At 35.7% G+C, this 24504-nt stretch overlaps 1 protein-coding gene across 3 annotated transcripts; it reads left to right on the plus strand.

Moving 5' to 3' along the window:
- The first annotated feature begins 4 nt into the window (after positions 1-4).
- On the plus strand, positions 5-23612 carry LOC120333975 (tetratricopeptide repeat protein 37-like). 3 transcript variants are annotated; one of them, XM_039401405.2, is made up of 30 exons: positions 5-155; positions 1006-1150; positions 1745-1847; positions 2254-2473; positions 2858-3074; positions 3595-3832; positions 4363-4534; positions 5148-5312; positions 5673-5822; positions 6352-6523; positions 7043-7211; positions 7492-7709; positions 8077-8194; positions 8521-8674; positions 9105-9266; positions 9934-10020; positions 10437-10616; positions 11126-11216; positions 12043-12184; positions 13041-13223; positions 14594-14738; positions 15310-15466; positions 15907-16078; positions 18774-19022; positions 19464-19592; positions 20042-20204; positions 20645-20779; positions 21494-21774; positions 22993-23119; positions 23348-23612. In XM_039401405.2, the coding sequence occupies exons 1-30, from the start codon at positions 66-68 to the stop codon at positions 23420-23422; spliced, it is 4809 nt and encodes a 1602-aa protein (XP_039257339.2). In that variant the 5' UTR covers positions 5-65; the 3' UTR covers positions 23423-23612. The 3 variants fall into 3 exon arrangements, with proteins under 3 accessions (XP_039257339.2, XP_077965614.1, XP_077965615.1); XM_078109488.1 differs by having other exon boundaries at positions 20042-20198; XM_078109489.1 differs by lacking the exons at positions 5-155; positions 1006-1150; positions 1745-1847; positions 2254-2473 and having other exon boundaries at positions 2510-3074.
- The last annotated feature ends 892 nt before the right edge of the window (positions 23613-24504 follow it).

The raw sequence follows: 24504 nt of genomic DNA on the forward strand, positions 1-24504 counted from the left end.
ATGATTTTTGTTCTTTTTTCAAGTTTCTTTACATTTAAATTTTAAATACTGTAATAAATGGAGTAATGTCAACCAAAGAAATTAAATCAGCCTTGAAAGCTGCAAAAACTTCAATCCAAGCCAAAGATTTTCAAACTGCTCTTCAACATTGTGAGGTTAGTGTGGTCACTGTGTAATGGGAGTATATATTCGTGTTCTTGTGTTTTACATGAGACGTTCTCGAACGACGTGTTTAATTTCTATAATACAACACACAGAGAGAAAATTTAGGCTCAAATTAACGGGGAAATTTTACAACAAAATTTTACAACATATGCACATTTAAGCAAAACGAAGGTGTAATCGCCAGTGCCGCTTCACTCTCAGGCCTAATTTTAAGTTCTAACTTCTAGCATATGAATGTGTTTTTGGAAATGGATTGATACAACCCAACTCACTCGAAATTATCTTAAGTTAGGGTGTTTGGAAACTACTGTTTGCTACTGACAAATGCAGGCCTCTTCCCAGAATTTAGTTGACTATTATAAGACTTTATCGAGCATGCACAAAAAGTCTCAGTTGCTTAGTTTTTGCGGATGTTCATTAAACCATAAAGATGTGGAACTGTCCAAAATGCAATTTTTTATGCACTTCATTCTATAAAAAGGTATGTCTAGCAGGCTAAAATTTAAAAGTAATGTAGATCTCTCTGGCGGTTGGGGATAAGATTCCTAGGCTCGGATGCGGAAATAATAAAGGCAGGCTAGTTGTGTGGTTCTTAACCTATTTGGTGATGTGGAATCCCAATGAAACATTCCTTAGGCTTGAGGGATTTCTGTGCAATATTTTGTTTTAATTGAATAAACTATAAATATATGTGATGCAAAACAAAATGATCTTTAAAGTGTAGCAAGTTTAATAATAGTCTAAAATAGGTGTGATTATATTTGAATAATATGCTTTTGAAGATATAGACTAGAATTTCTATGTGCTTTTTGATATAAATGAATTCTGTTTATTTTTTAGTTGGTGCTAAAGAAGGATGCACACAACTATAATGCACTGGTGTTTGCCGGCTTATGTTATTCTGAAACGAATCAAAATGAGAAAGCAAGAGAGAAATATAAAGTTGCAATTGAAAGCCAACCAGACCAAATCTTAGCTTACCAAGGTATTTGCACTAATTTTATTTGTTGTTGTACATAATAAATGTTCTTGCAGTTTATCAGCAGTACTTCACTTGTGTAGCAGTTCCAGCCAAGTAGCTAATTCATAATTGAAGGGCTTTTGTTTACTGAGAAGTTCTCCTTTGTTTGATATGTTGTGTTTCTCTGCAGTTAATGGATGAATCAGTTTCAATATACAGTATTTGAGTATATATAACTTTTAGAATTCACTAAAAATCTATATATTTACTATTGATTTTCAAATGATGTTTGAGCCCTAATACATAACCCCAAAATTTTGCTATCTTATTTATATGCATGGGATCACTACTTTATATGAAATATGGCAACCGCCTATTTCTTCATGCTTGTTTGCCTCAGTCACTCTTGTCTGCTGATCTTTTCACCAAACTTGGTATTCACTAAGTCACTAATAATTTTGGCTCATATAGTATTGGCTCACTAATTGAAGCCAATTATCTTCTGTCAAAATATTTGGGACTCATCACTTGACTATAGAAGCATCCAAATGCTTGGCTCAGCTGAGCAGCTATTGGACAACTCTATTCAGCTATTTACCTGAATTTTCAAATTTCAAGGTTTTGCAAACTTGTACATGAAGCATTGGAAAAAGAAGAAAACAAAGGAAGAATTGAATGAATTAATTTCAATTTATGAGAAGTTACTGAAACTCACGGACAAGTAATAATTTTACTTTTTTGGAGCTTTGATTTGCTTTCTCTAAGATTTCTAAGAACTTTAGTTACTGAATTTGTTTGAAGGCTGATTTACCATTTAACTGAAGAACAGAGAATAAAACTAACCTAGTTTAAGCAACAGTGAATTCTTAAATTTTAAACAAAATGAAAGTTCATTGTGTTCGTTTTTATAATTCATCAAGATCTTGATCAATTATTGTCCTTATAATGCATCAATATATCAACTCAAACATGGAACATTGAACCAAGTCTTGAGTTGTAAAGTGGCACTTTTCACCCTTCTTTGCCGTCTCAAAGTCTCAAAAGTAAAGTGGAAAGGATGGAAGGTTTTAAACCCTTTTTAGGTAACTTCAATTATTGAAAAAGTTAAAATTTCATTATTTTTTCAGAAAAGATACAAATAAAAGAAGAGAGCTTCTTCTCAACTTATGTAATGTTAACATAGAAGCTGAACTCTTCATTAAGACATTACAAATCATTTCTGATGAACTGGATGTCAATGATAGTGAGGAAGATTGCACAACATCACCATTTCATGAAATTGTTTGCAAAGCTTTGAAAAAATTTTCAGGAACGGATTGGACAGACTTTGCCAAGTTTTCTGGTTTGGTAAGATCTGATATAGATATTTGAAAATGAATTTAATGTTTTTATATTTTGTGTTTTGCAAACTCTCAGCACTTCCATTTTTAATTTTCATTATCCAATTGTTTACTTCACAATGAAGTGAAATTTTTGCTATAAAACTAGATTTAATTGAAAATTTTTTTAAGGAGAATATTCTCAAAATATTGGATCATGCACTTACAAAGAAGAAGTGAAGATTTATCTCCTGAGCCTGCAACTGAGCAAATCAGAATAATATGAATGACAACTACAAGACAAAGAAATTTTCAATTGTTATTACTATGAAATCTTGCGACATATTTTGGACACCCGTATTTATTAATTATATAGGCTACTTGTCTTTGATTACTTATTTGTATATTTTAGATTGAGAAATCATTCAACTATTCACTCCGATCACCTACCAATGAAACAAAAGAAGTAATGTCATATCTTAAAACTTATGTCAAATTTCTACAAAACGATTCAAATATTTTGGAAGAAAAATTGATAAATTTACTCGATGTTTGTGTGGGACTGCATAATAAATATCCAGATGAAATACTACCGATGGAAATTATATTGCAAGCTCAACTTCGAAATTGTGAGTATTGTTTTTTAATTATGCAATTCAAGAGTCCTGCACACTAACACAAATAGATGCATAGTATAGTATTTTATTCATGCTACAGCATCCTTGCATGCATACGGGATCCACTTGCGCAAAGGCATTGAGGAAGGATTGGGAATTGGTCTCGCTTAACCAACTAATGAAAAGAATTATAATTTTACATTTGATGACTTCCTTTATGTCAATTTCAATATCAAACCAGTTTTCAAATGTAATAATTTTTTTCAGACCTAGTTTGATGCGAAGGTTTTTTTTTTCTGATGAATATAAAAGATGATTTAATGGCAAGTTGTCTAAAAAAGTAGAAAAACCCATCGAGTAAACCAACGCCATCAGATTATCAAACATATGGAATTGACTATGTTGCCGCTCCAACACTCAACCGGTACTGGTAACTGGACGAGAGGCCATGTTCGCCATGTGATTAAGCCTTCTTATTGTCTTTCCCTCTTCCATGATAAGTCTAAAAATCCTACAAAAATTTTATTTTTAGATGACCATCCTGGTCTCCCTGACCAACACAATTTGGTCGCAAAACTGAACGACTGTTCTAGTAATTTTGCCAACCTTGGAGTTGCATTTGTTGAATATAAAGATGGAAATTTTGAGAAAGCTGTAACGAGTCTCAGTTATGCTATGAATGCGAATTCCACCTATATGCCTGGTTGGATAATATTGTGCGAAACTTTGGTGAAACTTCGGAAATTCACTGATTTGAGACAATTTGCCAGGTAAGATTTATGTGATTTTGTTCCATTCACAGTAAAAAAAAAAATCGGGATGGGCTTAATCAAGGTGGGCGGCCAAATAAAATAGAAACTTTGATTGGATTCGAAAGGTGATATAATACAGTGGAGATTGGTGGCTCTTGATTCAACAATGATTTTAAATTGGAGTGTTAAAATTCTGTCGATTTTAGCAAGTTTATAAAGCTTGGCTGGCGCTCTTTTCAAGTATTGCCACTACCTACCACTATTATCCACTACCTGTATAGGATAGTTGAAATTTAATCGCAGGTTATGCGATAAAAACTAGCTCACTGAGGGATGGCTATTGTGAATGCTGCCCCTTATGACAAAAACAGGCAGTGCGACATCGTATTGATTTGGGCCCACTTGGCTTTTCCAACACCCATCAGGCTATTTCACCTATTCGAGCGAAACAGGTAGTGCGATACTTATTAATTTAAGCCTTTTCCATCACGACTCGACATCCAACATCCATCAGGCTTATTAATAAATTAAATTTATTGTTCTTGCAGGACCGCATTGCTTCAATACAAGCAAATATCTTCACATGGTAAACCGACTTGGTTATTACCTATAATACCATTGGATGTTATTCAATATGAGTTAAGTAAAAATCTGGCGACTGGGTTGTGTGGATCACATATTGAAAATGAGATCATGAAAGGTATCGGAACTTTTGAGAAGGTATGTTGAGATTCGTTGATACATTTTTCTCTATATAGGCAGTCTGAACCACTCAATTTGAGAGAAGCTCTTCAGCTGGTCATTAGGCAGCCCATCGACTTGTCATTGCAATTAACACTCTACTTGAGAGTCTGGTTTTCCATCCTCAGTTTTACCTCTAGTACAGGGGTTCCCAAACTATATTGGCCGCGGGCCAAAATTAGAATCAGAAGGATGTTAGCGGACCGGAAAAAAACAATGGCGCTTTATGTCGTATTGCCACAGAACTGGAATAGTTCGTTGGTAAAGTGGACCAATCGCTGAAGTTTGATTCTTTGCAATACGAAAGTGCGAGTCTAGTTTATGTTTTTATTTGACATATCGAACCTTTTTTACATAACTAAAAACTAAATTACTGCCCTTCGTAATCCTAATACCGGTACGTATAATTGAGATACTGGTATTTTACCGGTTTGGTCCGGTCAAAATTGGATTTCACCGGTTTGGTCTGGTTAAAACTGGATTTCACTGGTTTGGTCCCGTTAAAACTAGATTTTACTGGTTTGGTCTGGTTTTCTATTTTCAGTTTTATCTGTAGTATACATTCTTTACTCAAAAAAATTACTCCTTTCAGCTGGTCCCTAGGAAGCCCAAAGACTTGTCACTACATATTAGGATGACAGAAGGCTTTATTAAGTTAAATGAATATGATAAAGCATCGGATTCTATTAAAAAAGCTTTCGATATCGACTCGAATTATTTTGAGGTAAAAGCATGGACGGAATATATTCGTTTCAAGGTGAGTATTATACGTGAAATCTTATAAATAGGTATGGGATTAGTTAGTCGGTTATTTATTTCCGGAAACATGGACTTGAATGCCTTTTTCCTGGCTACTGTATGTTTTTATATTTATTACGAGCTGTTTTGTTTCAAATTTTGAAAAAAATCATATTGTCATATCATATGAATTTTCCATTGACCAATTATACAAGCTTCGGTTGCCATGGTAATTGCCATGATAATAGTATTACTACATTTTTTTTTATTTGTGCATGTGCTGATAACCTATATTCACAATTACCCTTTTTCAGAATCCTTATTTTTGAGTCATGGAAATAAGAACATCCATATCATTTGTCATTTTTCATCTTTTCAGACTGAAGACGAGCCATCAGCTGCAATCAGCAGATTGCGAAATATTGCTCCACCTTCTGGTTTATCAAGATTTCTTCTTGGGAAAGCCATGTGGGAAGCAGGTGGTGAATACAGAACTGAAAAGAAGAATTGCTTCACTGCTTTAGTCGAGGTAAAGCAATAGAAAGTATTTAAAAATAGTTGGTAGACTTCCATGATCTCTGCATCGTTTCACGCTATCACGAGAATACAATTAGCAACCAGTTACTGAACTTGCCAGCTCATTATGAGTGCTATGTGCCTCATCAGCATTTTTGCGTAAGTGTTATACTGTTGCTAATAATATGTTCACTAAAACCCCCTAAGGCTCCCCCAGTTTATGATTTATTGGATCTCGGAATTTCAATTTTTAACTTAGTTCATGAGAAAATTGTGAGAAACTTGAGAAATTTTCTGATAATTGGCCCAATTTTTTTTGCTGCTGCCATGGTAACGAATATTCAATCCGGACTTTCGATTGAACACGGGATGACAGGATAACCCACAAATCGTTCCAGCCATTCGACGCCACAGCTGGACACACAGACAGATAGACAGACATACAGAACAACTGAGAATAGGGAAATTCTAGAGCGGAGATCCAATTTATTTGAATTTTTTGATATCATTTTAATTATTTCGTATTTATTTACTATCTAAAGGCTGCCAAAGACGACCCATATCGGAGTGAAATATTTTTTTTGCTCGGCCATTTTTATTCCGAAGTTCAACACAATCTCTCTAGAGCAAGAGGTTGTTATCAGAAAGCTTATTCATTGGATCAGAGTCATGAGGAAACTGCGGTCTGTCTCGCTGATGCATACATAGCCGAAGGTTTGTCTTCTATATGTTAGGGTAGAGTTTGTTACATTAGTTTGGGCCTTAACTAACGCCTTAACTATTGCCGGTCCACTCCTATGTGAGACAAATTAGCCGGGTCCCAGTCTTCTTTAAGGTAGGAACAATTGCCGAAAATTGAGATTTTGTATTATAAATCGAATCTGTTATTGCATTTTACAAAGTCTGCGATTAAATCAACTTTACTTTAAATTCATGAGTCTGGCATGTGCCCTATAAAACCGATGGCCCATACATAAATATACATGAGTGTGAGATAATTTATTTAGAATTAGCATGTCAGCAATGAGTTAACCTAACAGCAGTAATCTCAGAGTCCATCAAACGACACACACTGGAGAAAGACCGCATAAATGTGTAATTTGTGGCAAGGGGTTCACTCAGAAGAGTACCCTGACAGCTTATTGGCAATTGCGCCTGCCAAATAGGCCCCAAATTCGACATAAATGATTCCACAGTACACTGACTTTATGTACCTTTTTATTACTATTTCAGGGGACACAACTTCAGCAATCAAGTTGTATGAAAACATCACAAAAGGATTCGGCTCAACTGGGGGAAAGTGGGCGTGGTTGAGGCTTGGTTTATGCAAATTAAAAGCAAAGGATATTTCAAATGCTATCAAATGCTTCCTATCAGCTCTGAGAATTGATGCAGTTGATGCGTAAGTAAATTTTAACTAAATTACCATAGTAAATGTAATCATCGGATGCTTTTGCATTTGGGCCACTCCGTGATCAACTATGGGTCTGAGTTTGCGGAATCCTTCCCTAATGGTAGGGCTTTAGACTTTAGACCATGCTCACCACCTCACACAGAATGTGGAAATTTGGTAGGTTAGATACTTCAGTCCTTCCAAAATATAGAAGATTATCATCCATCGGTGGGTACTTGCATAAAGGCATAAATATCATAAAAAATATAGAACGCTCTTTATGTTACAGTATTTGTTGGGAGTGCCTGGGAGAAGGCTATCTACAGCGCGGTAGCTATTCTGCATCATGGAAAGCATTCGATCGAGCTCACCAACTCAATCCAAAGTCTGTTTACAGTCTTTATCAAATGGCAAAAGTAAAACAAGTGCAAGGTCTATACGCTGATGCTATCACAGAATATAATGAAGTTTTAAACTTAATGGAAGACTATGTACCTGCTCTACAAGGTAGTTTTGTTTATATGATTGACCGACTGAATATAATGTTTAGTGTGGGTTCATTTATATAAATCTTCTATGTGTGCAAGGTTTTAGACAAGCATGAGTGGTGCAGCTGTTCTCATCATTATTTCTCTTCGCACTAAGAAGATGAAGATATATATACCTGTGCTGCATTGTACTGTATTTTTGTACATTCATGTTATGATTGTCTAGCTTAAGATTGTTTCTATTGAGTTGAGTTTGATACAGTTCTCTCAGAGCAAGGATCATTTGAATTTGGATTGCTGAAAAATAGCACTCAGAGATGCATTCGTAATTGGTAAATTTTTTAGTTTATTTTACTGATAATATATATATTTATGTCACTTTCTAGGTCTTGGGGAGAGTGAATTGTCACTCGGACGTCAGATGTTCCATGAAGGGCGTTATCAAACTGGGATTGAACATTTTGAAAAAGCAATAATGAATCTGACAGTTGCTTGCTCTTTAAGGTAAGGAGAATTTTTCTACTTGAGAACACCAATCGAAGAAAGTTTGCTTGAAACACTTCAAATGATATATATGAATTCTTTTTCAATTACTCACGTAGTGTGTGTACCAGGTTAGGATTAGGCCATAGTTTTATTCCGATTTTTCTTATTTTAGTTCTATTACAAGTTCGGGGACTGTCTGTGTTAGCCAAGTGAATATACCCCCTGCTCATAGGTTTCAGTCCCTTCACACAACTTGATGTAAAGTAGGCGAACAAGATTAGTTACCCTCATATTGGTACACATACTTCTTCAGCACCCTTTTTATTATGATACCCATCTCCTAGGAAAGATCTTTGTTGTCTTTGGAAGTTGCTTGGAGATTGCTGTGTTATGGTACAATCACTAGATGTCAGTGTTGTGCAATTAAACGTCCCCTCGATCTTCTTGAACCCGAATGATAAAGATATTGAGAATACGATGAAAGCTGGGAAAAATGAGGTAAGACAATGTTGTTAAAATTCGTAATACCAAATATTTTTTTTTACGCATTTTTGAATGTGAGGTATTATTAATCATTTATTGTGATTTGCATCTTGTTTGGCATTCAGTGTTCGTCCATAACTTCTGCTCAACTGATCAGAAATAAAACGAGTCTTTGTCACATTTGAGTGAGCAAACTGTATATAATTACAGGGGTCGCCCGTATCTTCGCTCAGAGATGAGTTGACTCTCCCCTTGAGTGAGTGTACTCGAACAAACTCTTTCGGACTAAAATGAGTTTTTGTTACACTTGAGGGTGTGAGTATGACCTCACGTTGAGCAAACTTTATATAGTTACATTGGCTGCGGATTGGATGAGTCGATTTTACTTTTGAGTTAGTCTGCTTGAACTCTCTCTCTCAAAATAATTTATTGTTATATATTTCAGATTCTCTCCCTCAGCACTAAGTTTTATTGTCGAGCGATTCAGATCCAACCAGACAACGGATCATTATGGCACGATCTTGGTCTCAGTTATTTCAGAAGAGCTGAGGAAAGTAAAAGGAATGCTAGAGACAACATAGGAGAAATGGCTGATAATGCTGTGAATGTAAGCAATTTGTTTAAAGTAGTTGTTATATGTAATTGTAAACCACGGTTATGTACTTTATATTTGAATCTTTTGGAAAAAATTATTGGAAAAAGAGACTGCAAGCTATATATATGTGGACACGAAGTACTGCTTTTAAATCAATCACTGACCTTTTGCAGGACATAGTCACCGATTATTACTGTATATTGCATATAAGCCGACCCCCTTAATAACGGCCCTTAAATAGTGAATTTATAAAAATTTGCACATATCGACCATACAAATCATAACACGTCGTACGCCCCTATTACAGCAAATTCGAGTTGAGAGAAGCTATTGGGCTGGTCATTAGGCAGCCCATCAACTTGTCATTGCAATTACTACTCTACTTGAGAGTCTGGTTTTCCATCCTCAGACCGGATATACGATATATATATATATATTATAAACAGCAGCAATTTAAGGTGAAACTATGGACCTCAGGAAATCCAAAAAATTTTAAAAAAGATAATAGTTATAGTTTTCTGAGGAACACTTCCAATTATGAATATTGAAAGATTGAAATAACAATTGGTTCAGTAGTTATAGCAAGATAAAATATTCATAGATCGAACTAATTCTTGCTTGGATTGGAGTGATAGGGGAAGCAACAACTTTTTTTTTTAACATTATTGTTTTCTTTCAGGCAATGAAGAAAGCGATCACTTTGGAATCATCTAACCATTTATTTTGGAACAGTCTCGGTGTTATCGCTGCTTCTGGTTTTATAAAAGTAAGACTTTTGAGTTTTGTCCACAAAGTTTTTTTTCGACTTCCAGTTCTGAGCGAGTCTAAAACATGATTTCAAATTTTGATTGTTCTATTCGAGGTCAAGTATCAATGCTTATGCATTGATTGAATTTTTAAAAACTGCAAAAAGAAAAATAGTGAATGAATCGATAAATTGTTTTTCTGAAATTTCCTGTATTCCTAAATTGAAACTCATTTATTATACAATTACTTCTGTGTGTAATCTGTTGAACAGTTCAGAATATATAGTTCAGAATATATCCAATTACCCCATAATTAAAAATATTATTTTAAACAGACTAATCTTTTTTGGGTCCCTGCCCCTGAGATATTTATCGCTTTACTTTACCCTTAGTCATTATTTGTAATTTTTATCTTTCGCTTTGTTGCCACATTCAGGATCCAGCTCTTGCACAACACTGTTTTCTCACTTCAATAAAACATGAACAAAATAATGTTGAAGCATGGAGTAATCTGGCAACCCTGTATTTGTCTCACGATCATATCAAACAAGCTCACGAAGCTTTCAAAGTTGCTCAGAGTTTGGAACCCTCGTTTGTGAATAGCTGGGTCGGTCAGGTAAGTGAACTAACTGAAATCTTGCAACCTGTGTGTCTCGAAGGAAAACAGCAAGAAATGCTAATCATCTTTTTTTACCTCCTCATCATGGCCCAAAGAACAAAATGTCAATGATGATGTAATATTTAAAATTTCAGCAGCTGCTCTGATACTTTTTCACTTGTACAAATTTTCAGGCATGGAGGTAAAAATCAGCTCGTTTCCATGGTTTTGCCAACCATTTGTCAGATTATAGTTTATTTCCGAGAGTCTGGTGTAAATCAAATAACGCAATGGTCATTTTGTTGGGCCAACTCACTAAAATTTTTTATACACATGATGTAACATAAGATGTTATGTATCAATTCCGAATAACTATTGAATCATGTTATTCGACAGGTATTACAGACATTTTTATGGTACGCTTCCTGATAATGCTGAGGTCAATTTTTGTATATTTGTTTTGTACCGGAATATGTTTGTTTGTTTATGATATTTGATATTTCACGTATTTTTTATCTTTCTGCCAGGCTCTCATTGCGGAGACAATAGGAAGTAATGAAACCATGGATCTGTTCAGGCATTCTACAGAACTTGGATCACAAAAGCAGGGTGGAATTGGTAAGAACTATTGAATGTTCGAATTTCAACTTTATTTTTTATTCTAAGTAGTTTAAGTCAAGTCTCAGACTTGTAGGCCCCCTGCTCATTTATAAGAATGCCTAGCTATTGTGTCATTTCTACAGGTTATTTTATGCTAGTACACTAAACGCCTCCAAGTAGTTCTACTCGGCATTGCATAACAATTTTTGCATATGTCATTTCTAATCCCCACCTAACTGTCATCCAAAATTGATGTCACTATAACGTCACAGTGTGACGTAAATTTGGGATGACGTAGTCAGGTCGGGGTTAGAAATAACATATCCAAAAATGGTTGTGCCACACCAACTAGAAGTACTTACGCCTTTTAGTGAACAGTTCCCGTTTGATCATAAAAATTACAACAAGTGACAGCAGGAGCATAAATTTATTACAGTTAAAGAATTAAATAAAAATCACAGCCAATATACGTCGTGTTAAAACTAACGCAAATTTAACAAAAGTTAAGATGAAATGCTACTCAGAACATTTAACGACTGACACCTTTTACCAGTATTGAATTACGGTGAAATGTCATTTAAACATTTCACAACCGACGCTTTTTAACAGTTACTTTTTTAATGTTGCCCTGACAAAAAATTTTACCCAAATTTTGCATAATTTTTTCAACACTCTCTACTTTGGTATAATAGTCATCCTAAATGGTTCCTAGTAAAGAACATTGCCCTCAGAGAACTGCTCTGTGCCCCCTAAGCATGCACCACAAAATATCGTATTGCTTTTGCTCATTTTTTGTGTAAACGTTTTATTTTCCCATAAAGACTTAACTTTCTTAATTTTATAGGTTACAGTTCTTGGGTTGCTAGAGTTATTGCTGACACATCAAATCATGAGTCATCACTTTTTAAGGAAAATATCCGAAACATGAACGCTGTTACCACAGCAACAACTCAGATGTCGAAATTGTGTGACAAAAATTCAAACTGGTTAGTGAGAGTGATGTTTGTAGATTATTTGTTATTCTTGAATTCGTAAAATTAATTTTAATCATTAGTAGCTTATCTATTGGGACATATTGCAAGCACGGACGACCTGACAAAAGATGCTCCTTGGCGCCACGCCTGGCACACGAAAACGTGGACCTCCCAAAACAAGGATGTCGAAAAATGTTAAGGACATACCGGACCTCAGTTGTTCAAAATATCGCAGAACCGGGAACAATGACGTCTATTTGTGAAGAGTGTCACTGTCAGCAATGACCATCCCATTTAGAAGGAGGGCTTATCTATTGATTAAAATACAATTTCACTCTCGAACCAGTGACGCAACCAGGGGGGGGGGGGGGGGGGGGGTTACGGGGGTTGTGTCCCCCTCGTTTGAAATTTCTTTTTTTTTATTATTGTTCTACGTTCAAACAACGTCGTTCTACGATCATAACAAATCCGGTGAAAACTACTTTTTTCCAGTGCTTTATCACCTACAAATTATTATAGTGGTTGTTGTTTTGGGCTAAAATGCTTTTGCTAAAACTAATTTACTAATTTACTAACGAATTTCAAACCAAAGGTGGCAGATATCGTTAGAATACTATTACTTAAATCTTTTGTCCAGTAATTCAACCTAAACTTTGCTGTTATTTTACTTAATGGAAACACATTTTTACTCTGCCGCACTCATATGACCTCATCTTGCTTTTCGTCATTCTATTCAGGAAATTTGGTGCTCTGTGTCCTCTAATGACTCTGGTATCGATATGGTTTGAGCATTACTTTCTTATATTTTCATTTTTTCGAATTTCAAGTGTATTTTAATTTAATACATAATTACTCTTTCTTTCCCCAGTCCTTGGTCTTCGACTATTCATGGCTTTCTACTGGAACATTCCGGTTTAAACCGGTCCGCTGAATCAGCCTACAGACAATCATATAATGCGATGAAAAACATGGTTTCTAAGGATGAGAAGGATGAAAAGAGTTTGACAATGAAGAAATTCAATTCTGTTGCGAATCTAGCAAGAATATTAAGGTTTGAGTTTTAATATTTATTTTGTATATTTGTTTATGTATCATGGTAACTATGAGATATTGACATCGATTTGCTATACCAAAGTTTATTGAGGAAAATCAGAAGCGGAAGGATATTCGCAGGGCGGCAGATGTAAGCACCGAAAGTAGGGCTGGGCATTTCGAATCGAATATTTGAATCGAATAGTAAATTATTCGAATCGGTTCAGAGCTAAATTTTGAATCGCCGCCATCTTGTTTTTATCTTTCCGCTAATGGTCGACGTGAATTCCCCAATTTTTTTTTCATTGAAGTCATATTTTTTCAAGGAAATTTTAACATATGACTATTTTCTGTAGTGAGTTATTGATAAAACGTGTTTGTTATTCTGTGTGAACGCTCAGTTATCTATCTGAGTGATTTATTCTATGTCTTCAGTAATTCCTTTGTTGAGAGGACCAATTACTATAATAAAGTCGCTTACAATTATATGTTTTTAAGTATTCGAGATTCAATTCGAAAAAATTATTCGATTCGATTCTGAAATCACAAGGTATTCGAAAATGCCCGGCCCTACCTCGGGGAACTGATTATTTCTAAGTTCCCAAGGTTCCCAAAGTTTATTGAGGAAAATCAGAAGCGGAAGGATATTCGTGGGGCGTCAGATGTAAGCACCGCAAGGGGCGGATACCGATAAGTGAACTGAATTGTTACGAGTAGACACATGCTTGATAATAATGTAACACTTGGCAGTATCTAGGATGCAAAATGTAAAAAATATATAATGTATATAATATAATTTAGTATATATATAATTTAGTTCACTTAAGTTTGGCATGTCATAATAAATCGTTACACGGGCCGTAACTGGCTTGCGAGCCGCGGTTTGGGAACCACTGTGCTATACAATACAATGCGGTAAATGAAACTAGCGAAGTTGATAGAACAAAAATACAAATATAATATATTACGATATCAGCACTACTGAGTACTCACAAGGCTCTGGACAAGCAGACTAATTAGTATGTAGAGAACTAATGATCTAATGACAAAGAACTGAAAATATATTTTATTCGGCTTTCAACCTAGCAAAATTTATTACATTTAGGATGATATAGTGGGTTTTCGCCAGGCTTTCGGACTTTCAACTGTTGGTGCTAGCATTGCTAGGTCCAATACGCTTAAACACGCCAGTGGGTCTCCCTAAGCCAGTGGGTCTCCCTAAGCCAGTGGGTCTCCCTAAGCCAGTGGGTCTCCCTAAGCCAGTGGGTCTCCCTAAGCCAGTGGGTCTACCTAAGTCAGTGGGTCTCTCAGTGAAATTTGAGAAATTGCCTGCACTCATCCCAAATTTGTCCTCATCCTACATATAATTTTTTTAATTTTATTTTCTAGCAAAAATGGATCACATAATGAAGCAATATCACTTTATGAAGAAATTTTATCGTCACCATTTATAAATTTTTACGACGTCTGCGAACTTGCACTTGCTTATTATAAATCGGGAAAATTTGATAAAGCTCTTGCTTCTTATGAAAAGGTAAGTAACTACCGAACTAGAAGAAATTTTATGATGTATTGGTGTATAAGGTAGTTCGTTTAGAACTGTGTGATCTTGCCTGCCTTATTTTGGATATTCACATTTCTTTATTTTGGATATTACCGTTTCATCCACATATTTTTAACATGCTTTTTTATTAAAACATACTTTCGCCTTACTATCTGTTATTTGTAGCTTATTGTTAGCTAGTAATTTTTTAGGTAGGGCACGAGCCTTAAAAAGCTTGAGAACCACTTGTCTAGAATGTCGATTATGAACTATTTTGTTTGTTATCTTCAGACAGTCATAAACATGCACTTTTTGGAGGCTGTTCTCTAAGAACCACTTCAAATATCTATGTTTTATTATAAACTGGGCTCTTGGGAGCAATTGTTCTCTGGGGTCCATGAGGAATTGTTTCAATAGGTATTCCCCGCGATAACTACATCAATTGGAAAAGCGGAGAATCCTGAGACTTGAGATTCTCTGGAAGATAGATCTGAAAGCAAATAACTTGATATTTCTTTGTTTTCCTCTGTATTGTATTATCATTTTTGTCCTTACAAAACAGGCCGGACAACTAGTATCTTCAGATGATGACAAAGCACAAGTCATGGTTGCTATGGCGATGACATATTGGAAGATGGGAAAGCATGATGAGGCAAAAACTCTGCTTTATCAATGTTTCCAGAAATGTAAAGCTGGATTGAGGGCGTTACTTTCACTTGGTAAGCTGCATGTAAGCATGTAAATACAGAAACTTTGGTACTCCCATAATGTGTGTACCAGGTTGGGGTTAGGCTATAATTTTATTATTATTTTCTTATTTTAATACTATTATGAGTTCGGGGACTCTCTGTGTTAGCCAAGTGAATATACCCCCTGCCCATAGGCTTCAGTTCCTTTACACAATTTGATGTAAAATAGGTGAAAAAAAAAGCAATAACCTACCTCCATATTGGTACACACTTCTGGAGTGCCGAAACCAGTGCACTAACCTTATGGTCTGTGTCATTTTCAGCAAATTCCATTTTCTGTTTTTCTATTGGACCAACTATTTTCTAAAGATTTGGGGGGAATTTTTATTTCATAATTTGTCATATTTTCTGATCTACCTAATCTACCTTTTTATATAACAAAAAATAATTCATATTTCCTCATTTTACAGGAATTGCAACTGGAGACAAAACTCTTGTCGGGGCAGCTGTCGGTGAATTGATTAATAAAAAATCAGCGAATTCTCACGATGTTGGTGACGATTGTTTATTAATCGCTTCTGCAGCCGAGTTATGCGAGGACGACAAACTTGCTCTGAGTGAAGTTGAGAAAGCTTTGCATTTGTAAGTTGAGAACGATGTATTGAACAAGCTGATGTTCTTTTTTAGGAGCATCAGAAGTGTATGTACCAATATTGAACTAATTTTGTTCGCCTACTTTACATCAAGTTGTGTGAAGGGACTGAAACCTATGGGTAGGGGGTATATTCACTTGGCTAACACAGTCTCGTAATAGAACTAAAATATTCTCAGTTTCACTGAAAAGTTTAAGGGAAATCCATATAAAATTATGGCCTAATCTGTATTTGCCTGGTACATATACTATGGGAGAACCCTTTTTTATATAGCTTATATATGTTAGGCAGAAATAAAATTCCTTATTGAGCACGACTTATTCGGCTAAATTCTTGTTAATGTTAGAGTCACTTTTTCTGCAACTAATGGTTTAATCAATTTTGAATATACAATTAGCTATTTCCTTTTTAGACATTGAATGTACAGTTTTTGGCTTTTATCTCAAAAAGGTGGGCCGGAGATCAGGGTTGTCCAAAACGAATCGAATATTCGAAATTATTCGAATATCAAGGTATTCGAATACCTTTTCGGCTCATTTCCGAATAATTACGAATAGTAGTCACTTTTCGCCGTAAACACGGTGTTTCGTTTTACCGGAATCTTCAAACGACTTTTTACGCTTTCTCACGTATTACATGACGATGAGTCGGCATTTTGATTGTTTATATTCAGCGCGAATGTACGTCGCATAGTGTTGCGACACATTTGCACGTTTGCGTTGGTGGACATTGCCGACATTCGTCTTTTAATTCACAAAATCATTTCCATTAGTCGAAAAATCGACAATCACCGTATTTCCCGGCTAATAAGTCGCTTTTCTAGACCCAATTTTGGCTTGATTTTTTGGGGGGAGGGGCGCCTTATTGAGAAAGCATGTTTATTTTATTTCTATGTGGCCTGCTTATTTTTCGCATTAGTCTTCTCAAGCATAATTTGTGTTAAACCTTATATTTGGTTCTTATGGGTCTGCCAATCATGATATTTAATCGTAGGCCGGTTATCGTTACTTAAAAGAGAAAACACGGCCACCGCCACCGAGATAAAGTAAGTGATTTATGACCCTTTGGTTTTGCCGATTCAGCAGAAAACGACAGGGACATGAAACACAGCTGTGAAATAACCCGTGGACGTACCGTGTGGTACTTATCACATTCCAAAATTATTTCAACATTCGGGTTGATAGGTTGTCCAAAATGATTGCCGCTTTATAATTTGAATTTACCGCTTCGTTGTTGAGAATAGTTAATTCCGTGAGTATGGTTCTACCAAACAAACATGATCTGGTTCTGTTCTGAGCCTATAAAATTATAGATTGTTCAAAATGATTGTGATTTTTAACTTAAAATTACCGCTTTATTGTTAAAAATAGTTAATTCTGTGAGTATGATTCTACTAAACAAACGTGATCTGGTTCTAAACATTATTATTAGCGCATATTAGCATAACTGAACAACAGGGAATAATTTTTCTACCCGTCTTCTTGGAGGCCTATATGGGAAACCCCCTTTTTTGAGTGCTAAAAATATACATCGTCCTATTTGCCATGTAGGCTTATTAGCCGGGAAATACGGTATTAATAGCCGTAATTGTTACGATATCCAATAAATTGTCACAAGTTGGGAAACAAGTTGATTTATTAGAAAAATACTTTCACCCGCTTTCTGGAAAATAATTTTGATAATGATGGTCAAAAGTATCGATAATGAAAGTATTAATACCAAATACCACGGGTATTTGTGGGCATGAAATGTGTGGTAAACTGCCCAATTATAATTAATTTCGGATTCGTATTTACAAAATATTAAAACTATTATAACTCAAAAATACAACGGCGATTTGTGGACTTGAATGTGTAATAAAGTATAAATTATTTTTCCTACTTGTGACAATTTTTTCGAGTACGAAAATAAGAATCAAAAATTAATTATATTCGGGCACAATATCACGGCATTCTGTGGACATAAATTGTGAGGCAAACTCGCGATTGATATTAATTTTTGATTCCTATTTTCGTATTTACAAAATACAACGGTGATCTGTGGACATTGAACGTGTGGTAAACTACCCGATTATAAATAGTTTTTGAACCCTATTTTCGTATTTATAAAATAATAAAAGTATTATTACACAAACATACAACGGCGATCTGCGGACTTAAAATGTGTGGTAAAGTTCCCGAATATATTTACTTTTTGATCCGTATTTTTGTACTCACAAAAAAATTGTCACAAGTCTGAAAAAGAACTCATACTTTATCCCGCTTTTTGACAAATAATTTGGATAATGGTTGGTATTTAAAAGTATGGGCGTTTTACTAGGATGATTTTGTGTTGCGCAAGCATGCAAATCCATCACCGATACCACTATTTAAAATGCCTTGTCGTATTATTTTAATTCTGTTAATTAATACAACTCATGTTATATAAAATATATATCGCAATAATCTGCAAACATGAAATGCCTGGTAATATAGCCAGGTTGTAGATAGAAGTTATTCCATTGTTTATTGTATGAAAATTCCTTCATACACTTAGATTCTATTACTGGATTTTATTTTCGAAGTATTCGAAATTTCATATTCGAAAATAATAATTTCGAATGTATTCGAAATAGTGAACTATTCGGTATTGGCCATCCCTGCCGGAGATATTCAGTAGGATAAGTACATCCACTTTTTTTGCAGACATCCATTTAATTGGTCATTACGGATTCTGCTCTGTCGTTTGTTGGTTCATTTACCTGGTTGCACTGCTGTCCGTTCTGCTCCAGTAATCTCTACTCAAGCAAAATTCCTATTTGATCAACAATGTGTAACAAATCCACTGAACCGTGACAGCCAGCAATGGAAAGGACCTTTACGGCAAAAAAATGGTGTTAACATATTGAAATGTTCTGCCATGTCAACAGTCTCTGCTGGAAGTCACAAAACCAGGTAGGTTCAAAAATAATTTAATGTCTCTGACTCCAATATTTCAAAAAAATGTTACAGCTTCGCTTCGAGGACAAATGAACTGACTTGAGTGTTACGTAATGAGCTGCGGTAAAATTATCGATACTCCCATAATATGTGAACCAAGATGGCGGACACAGGAACGTAGTATGCGTACCAGGTTAGAGTTAGGCCAGAATTTCAGGTATAAATACTACGGAGGTCACTTGGCTAGTCTCCGAACTCGTAATAGGACTAAAATAAGAAAAATTGGAATAAAATGATGGCCTAAACCTAACCTGGTACACATACTACTCCATCTTGGTTCATATACTACGGGAGCGCCTTATCTTATAGAGTTTTTTTTTAATTTTTTTTAATAAAGTTTTTAATAAAGTCGTTCATGCGTATCTCCCCTAATTTTCCCATTATCTTATTTCACAGTTCTGGCATTCATCAAGAGATGAAAGAGAAATTACGCAAAGCCCAAATATTTGCACATATGCATCCTTATGATCCTTCAGCATGGAGTTTATTATGTTGTGCTTCTCATGGAAATGATGTAGTGGAATGGTGAGTCTTGATCGATGTCATTTTTTACCTTTCATTTTGCAAGTACAGTTATGCATTATTTCATATATAAATTGAATTGAATAGAGTTGAATAGTCCTACTCCAAGATGGTTCTAGGAAAGATCGTTGCAGGAAATTTTGTCGCATAGGAAAAATCGCCGCAAGAGCATTTTTAATTCGTTATTTTAAGAGTGTTTTACAGCAAAATGCTCTTGCGACGATTTTTCATGCGGTGATTTTCCAAGTCGCAAGTTGCGAATTTTCCTATGCGGCAAATTTTCCAAGTGCGCTCCAAGATCATATTAGCCAAATTGAATGGAACTTTTATCATATAGTTCATGAAATGAAACTTTTTACGTCACACTTGCATGGCCCGCCAGACTAGGTGGGCCCTGGTCCAAAAACCTTGCCCATCCCTGCTCTTATCTTCCTTGCAAATATTTAATTCAGGTTGCAAGACAAACCAGCAAACAACAACGGACTTGTTGAATCTTTATCACAACAAACACTCATTAGATCATCAACTAGCAAAAGGGAAATGGAATCTTGGTGTCAAAGTATCACTGCATGGAATAAAACTTTAACTGGTGCTGATGTAGACAACACAGTAATGGTAGTATGAAAATTTTGCTGTGTAGTTGATCTTATTTTTGCTTCAGACTAGGCTCTAGAGCAGGGGTGGCGAGTTTTTTGGACCAGGGGTCACAAATGTGCCCAACTAGACTGGTGGGCCATGTTATCGTGTCGTAAAAAGTTACATTTCATGAACAATATTTGCAGTGTTACAAAAGTGGAAAACAGTAAGCCTCGTGCCAAAACTAAATTCAATCGCAATCTCAAATACCTTGAGATATTTTTAGCTAAAACATCAAAATTTGGTTTAAGTTTGGTTTTGGCGGCATCGGCGGGCCAGATTGGATTTGGCCCGCATGCTCTAGTTTCCTCATGTCAGCCGTGGATGGACAATTACTGAAATTTTTCAGGAAATTTTGACATAATTGGCATTTTGTTTATTTTTTGTTATTTATTAAGAAACGAGCATTTTTTTTCCAGGTCACTGACAGCATGAAATTCATATATTTATTGAGTAATGCATCATGTACAATTGATAAGCCCAAGTTACAATCAATATTCAAAGAAATAACGAATATTATTGGGAAAACCACTGATCCAGGGAAATCTTCGAAGGTGCTTTTTGTTCATAGCCCAATGATGATTATTCAATGATTGTGGCTACTGACTCTGATGATCCCTAAAGGTGTTGTCTCCCAGTCATGTACCGGAGGCGTCTTTTTATTTAATATTCATATATGTATGCATATATTGATTTCTCGGTTTGACAAATGATATGATCTCTCTCTCTCTCTATTTGACTCGGAGCTGAAATTGTAGCCAAAATTTTCAGTTTTTGTCAAGTATTTATATTACGATTACTGCAAATAACAGAGTAAAAGTTTCTTGAATATTTTTTTGTTCGACTTGCCTCTGAAGACCCTCTGACTGGCAGACTTGGCTAGAAATTATTACTTATTTAATATTGCGATGTACTGAACTCACACTGCTGTAGCTCTTGTTATAATAGTGGTTCTCAAACTTTTTAATCTGCACCCCATTTTTAGAATTTGTCAAGTCTTGCGCCAGCAATAAGCTCAAATAACAGATAGTAAGGTGAAAGTATGTTTTATTCAAAAAACACGTTGAAAATATGCGGATGGAATCGCAATCTCTTGAACGATAAAGAAATGTACATTTCCAAAGTAAACCGGGCAAAATCAAATCCAACAAATACTTTTATTTAGCTTCACTCCCTCTCAAAAAATTGTCTACTTCATCTTGTGGGCCACGCCCCACTTTGAGAACCACTGTTCTATAATAATCAAACCTTATTTCTGTTCTTTTTAGTATTTTGGTGAACTTTTGGAACACTTAGGAATGTTCCACGTTTCGAAAAAATTGTTCGAAAAATCAATTGCACTGAACAACTCAAACCCTATGGGACAATTATCTACTTATTTCCGAATTATTCAACTTGCGTATAAAGCATTATTCAAAGATGAGACGAAAGCCAAAGAATGGTTGGAAGTTATGAAAAATGTTGTTTGTGAAATTGTTAAAATTGATGTGAAATCTCCGCAAAGTTTGTTCATTCAGGGACTCGTGCTGAGGATGGATCAAAATCACAGGTGAGTTGATTTGTTTTACTCATTAAATTTTCCAAGAAGACAAAAATTTAGATTTCGAAGTCATACTATAGAAACATTGGCATTTGTTAATTACAGTCCAGCACTGAAACACAAAGTTGGGCTTGATTGGATTTAATAAAATTTATATTTAGGGAGGCACTATTTGAGTAGTGCCACCTTTTATCAAAGACTAGTAACACTCAAATTAGATTGCCTTGTATAATTTAAGAGAGATATACTCTTGTGTATTTATATGCTATAATTCTTTATAGCCACTGTGGCTCTAGGCCAGGGAGTCACTAACTGGGGTACATGAACTCCCAGGATGTGCGTGAGTCCATCCCAAGGGGAGACGAAAATCAAAACTAGAAATGTCCAAAATCAAGCTATTATGATATTAATAGACAAATAATTTTATATAAAAAGACTTGATTTTCATTTATTAATTGACATGATTTACGTGCCGCGATTGTAATAGCATCCGGCTCTCTGTGTGTGATTGCTAGCCTATCAGTAATAATGATCGATGCGTGATAGGCTAGGCGTGAATTTGAGGTGTCCATGGTTTCCAAGTGATTGTTTGTTTATATTTATTTTTCCATTGCAATATTACACTATGCTTTTATGAAATACTGGTATGCCTTGTATTGTATAATTTGAGATCAGATCCTGTCTTGAGAACTTGGGGGTTTGCCAGGACCTCTGACATCTACTGGGGGTCTGTGGGGGTTCAAAGTTAGGGAACCACTACTCTAGGCCTGACATGAGCAAACTGCGGCCCGTTGGGCAATTCAATCTGGCTCGCCTGATGCTGCCCTAACCAGACAATGGTCAAATTTTTATGTTTTAGCTAAAATATTCTACTCAAATTCTTTAAATAAAGTTTAGTTTCGTTACGTGGCACGAAATTAAATTTCGTTACGTGGCACGTTTAGTTTTGGCACGAGGTTTATTGTTTTCCACTTTTTCTTTTGTAACACTATAATATTGTTCATAAAATGTAACTTTATACGTCATACTTACATGGCCCGCCAGTCTAGATGGGCAAAATTTTTGGCCTCAGGTCCAAAGACCTTGCCCACCCCTGCACTCTAGTGGTGCTCCTACTGTGCTCTGAGAGTCTCTTGAACTCTGAGCGAGTGCGCACAACCTTACTTTGAGCAATTTCTCTTAAAAAGATTTCAGACTCAATAATTCATTTCGCACTATCTGCAACAGGAAATCCAGGTCGCTGTTCAACAGAGTTATCAATTCAACTGAAATAATTTCTGATGATACAAGAAGTCTTGCAACCTGGTATCAATACAGGAATTTACATGAAAGGAATGATACTACTGAAATACAGGTAAATATATCGAAGTTTTTTACTTCAAAATGTGCCAACATAATCAAAATGTAGTTATCAGTTGTGGTTGCGTGACACTTCTCTCTGGTTACCCTGCGCAGATTTGAATCTTGTGGGGATAATTATGTGCAAAAGGGTGGCTGGACTCATCACTGTCGAAACGTGGTTCACGCAACCGGCGTCCAAATATCTTGTATTATGAAATCTAGAAAAACTATTTTTGTTCAGAAACTGGTTGAGAAATCACTGGAGAGAAACGATCAACATATAGCTAGATTAGTTGGGATTCTTCCTGGTAATTAAATCGTGCAATATATTTTAAAATAATAGAAATCATTTGTGTCTCGTTTCGAATTTTGCTGTTCTGTGACAGCTTTTTCAGGGCCCTCGACGCGCTAGAGTGCCATGGGGTCTACCGGCATGGGCCATAAGTGTTTTTCTTTTATGAAAAATTGTGAATCATTAAAGTTTGAGAATCGCTGGTTTAAACAAACGTCTGATTTTCAAATTTGAGATGGAGATTAGTGCCTTCGCCAGTGTTTTGTCCTAGCATCAATGTTGCTTTATGCTATAATGGGTACTCCCGAAGTATGCGAGTGCAGTTTCAAGTATTTTGTGTCATATGAAGCTGCCGCAAAATCGTGGGTGTGGCAGCTGTAATGGCAGGGCTGTCCCTGATAGTGATAAATATTGGGTAAGTTGGAACATTTTTCTTATGGATACAGTTTTGATGGATTTGGGGTTAGGTTTCAGGTTTAAGTAGACAAATTCTGCATGATAAACTAAAATCTGGTACATGACTGTGTGAATATACCGGTAATAGAGCCTTAGCCACGACCAGAGCTGCCATTGGTTCGTTCATGGCGGTAGCTGCCATGAAGTAAGAACTGCGCCTCGAATTATGTGAACCATGATGACGGACACCGGGACATAGTTAGTACTTATACCAGGCTGGTACAAATACTACGCGAGTCACTTCGCTAGTCCCCGGACTTGTAATAGATCTAAAGTAAGGCAGATTAATAAAATTATCGCCCAACCCTAAACTGGTACACATACTACGTGCGGGTGTCTGCCATCTTGGTTCACATACTTCGGGCGTACCAAATAATGTGCCACCTGAGTTTGATTGGTCATCTAACTTCTGTGTCTAATATCAGTAATATGCCTGATACCTGTTGCCAGATGAGGCAACTATAAAGAATGGTTTGCCGCCTTCTAAAGTCTAGTTTTAAAAATTTTATAACTTCCATGCAGGGATGGCTAAAAATTGAACAAATAATTAAAAAAAAAAATTTTTTAATACAAAATATTGATTATATTCTGAAATGAGTTTGTGCTAAAAAAAATTCGGAGAGATAGGATTAGATCAGTATTACTGGTAT

Source organism: Styela clava, chromosome 15, assembly GCF_964204865.1.
Source record: "Styela clava chromosome 15, kaStyClav1.hap1.2, whole genome shotgun sequence".
NCBI lineage: Eukaryota > Metazoa > Chordata > Ascidiacea > Stolidobranchia > Styelidae > Styela > Styela clava.

Excerpts from the sequence above, each read along its gene's own strand:
- LOC120333975 (XM_039401405.2), top strand. The coding sequence starts at position 66 with ATGTCAACCAAAGAAATTAAATCAGCCTTGAAAGCTGCAAAAACTTCA. Across the intron at positions 156-1,005 it reads CTGCTCTTCAACATTGTGAG|TTGGTGCTAAAGAAGGATGC; the intron begins GTTAGTGTGGTC and ends TTTATTTTTTAG. Across the intron at positions 19,593-20,041 it reads GGAAATGATGTAGTGGAATG|GTTGCAAGACAAACCAGCAA; the intron begins GTGAGTCTTGAT and ends TATTTAATTCAG.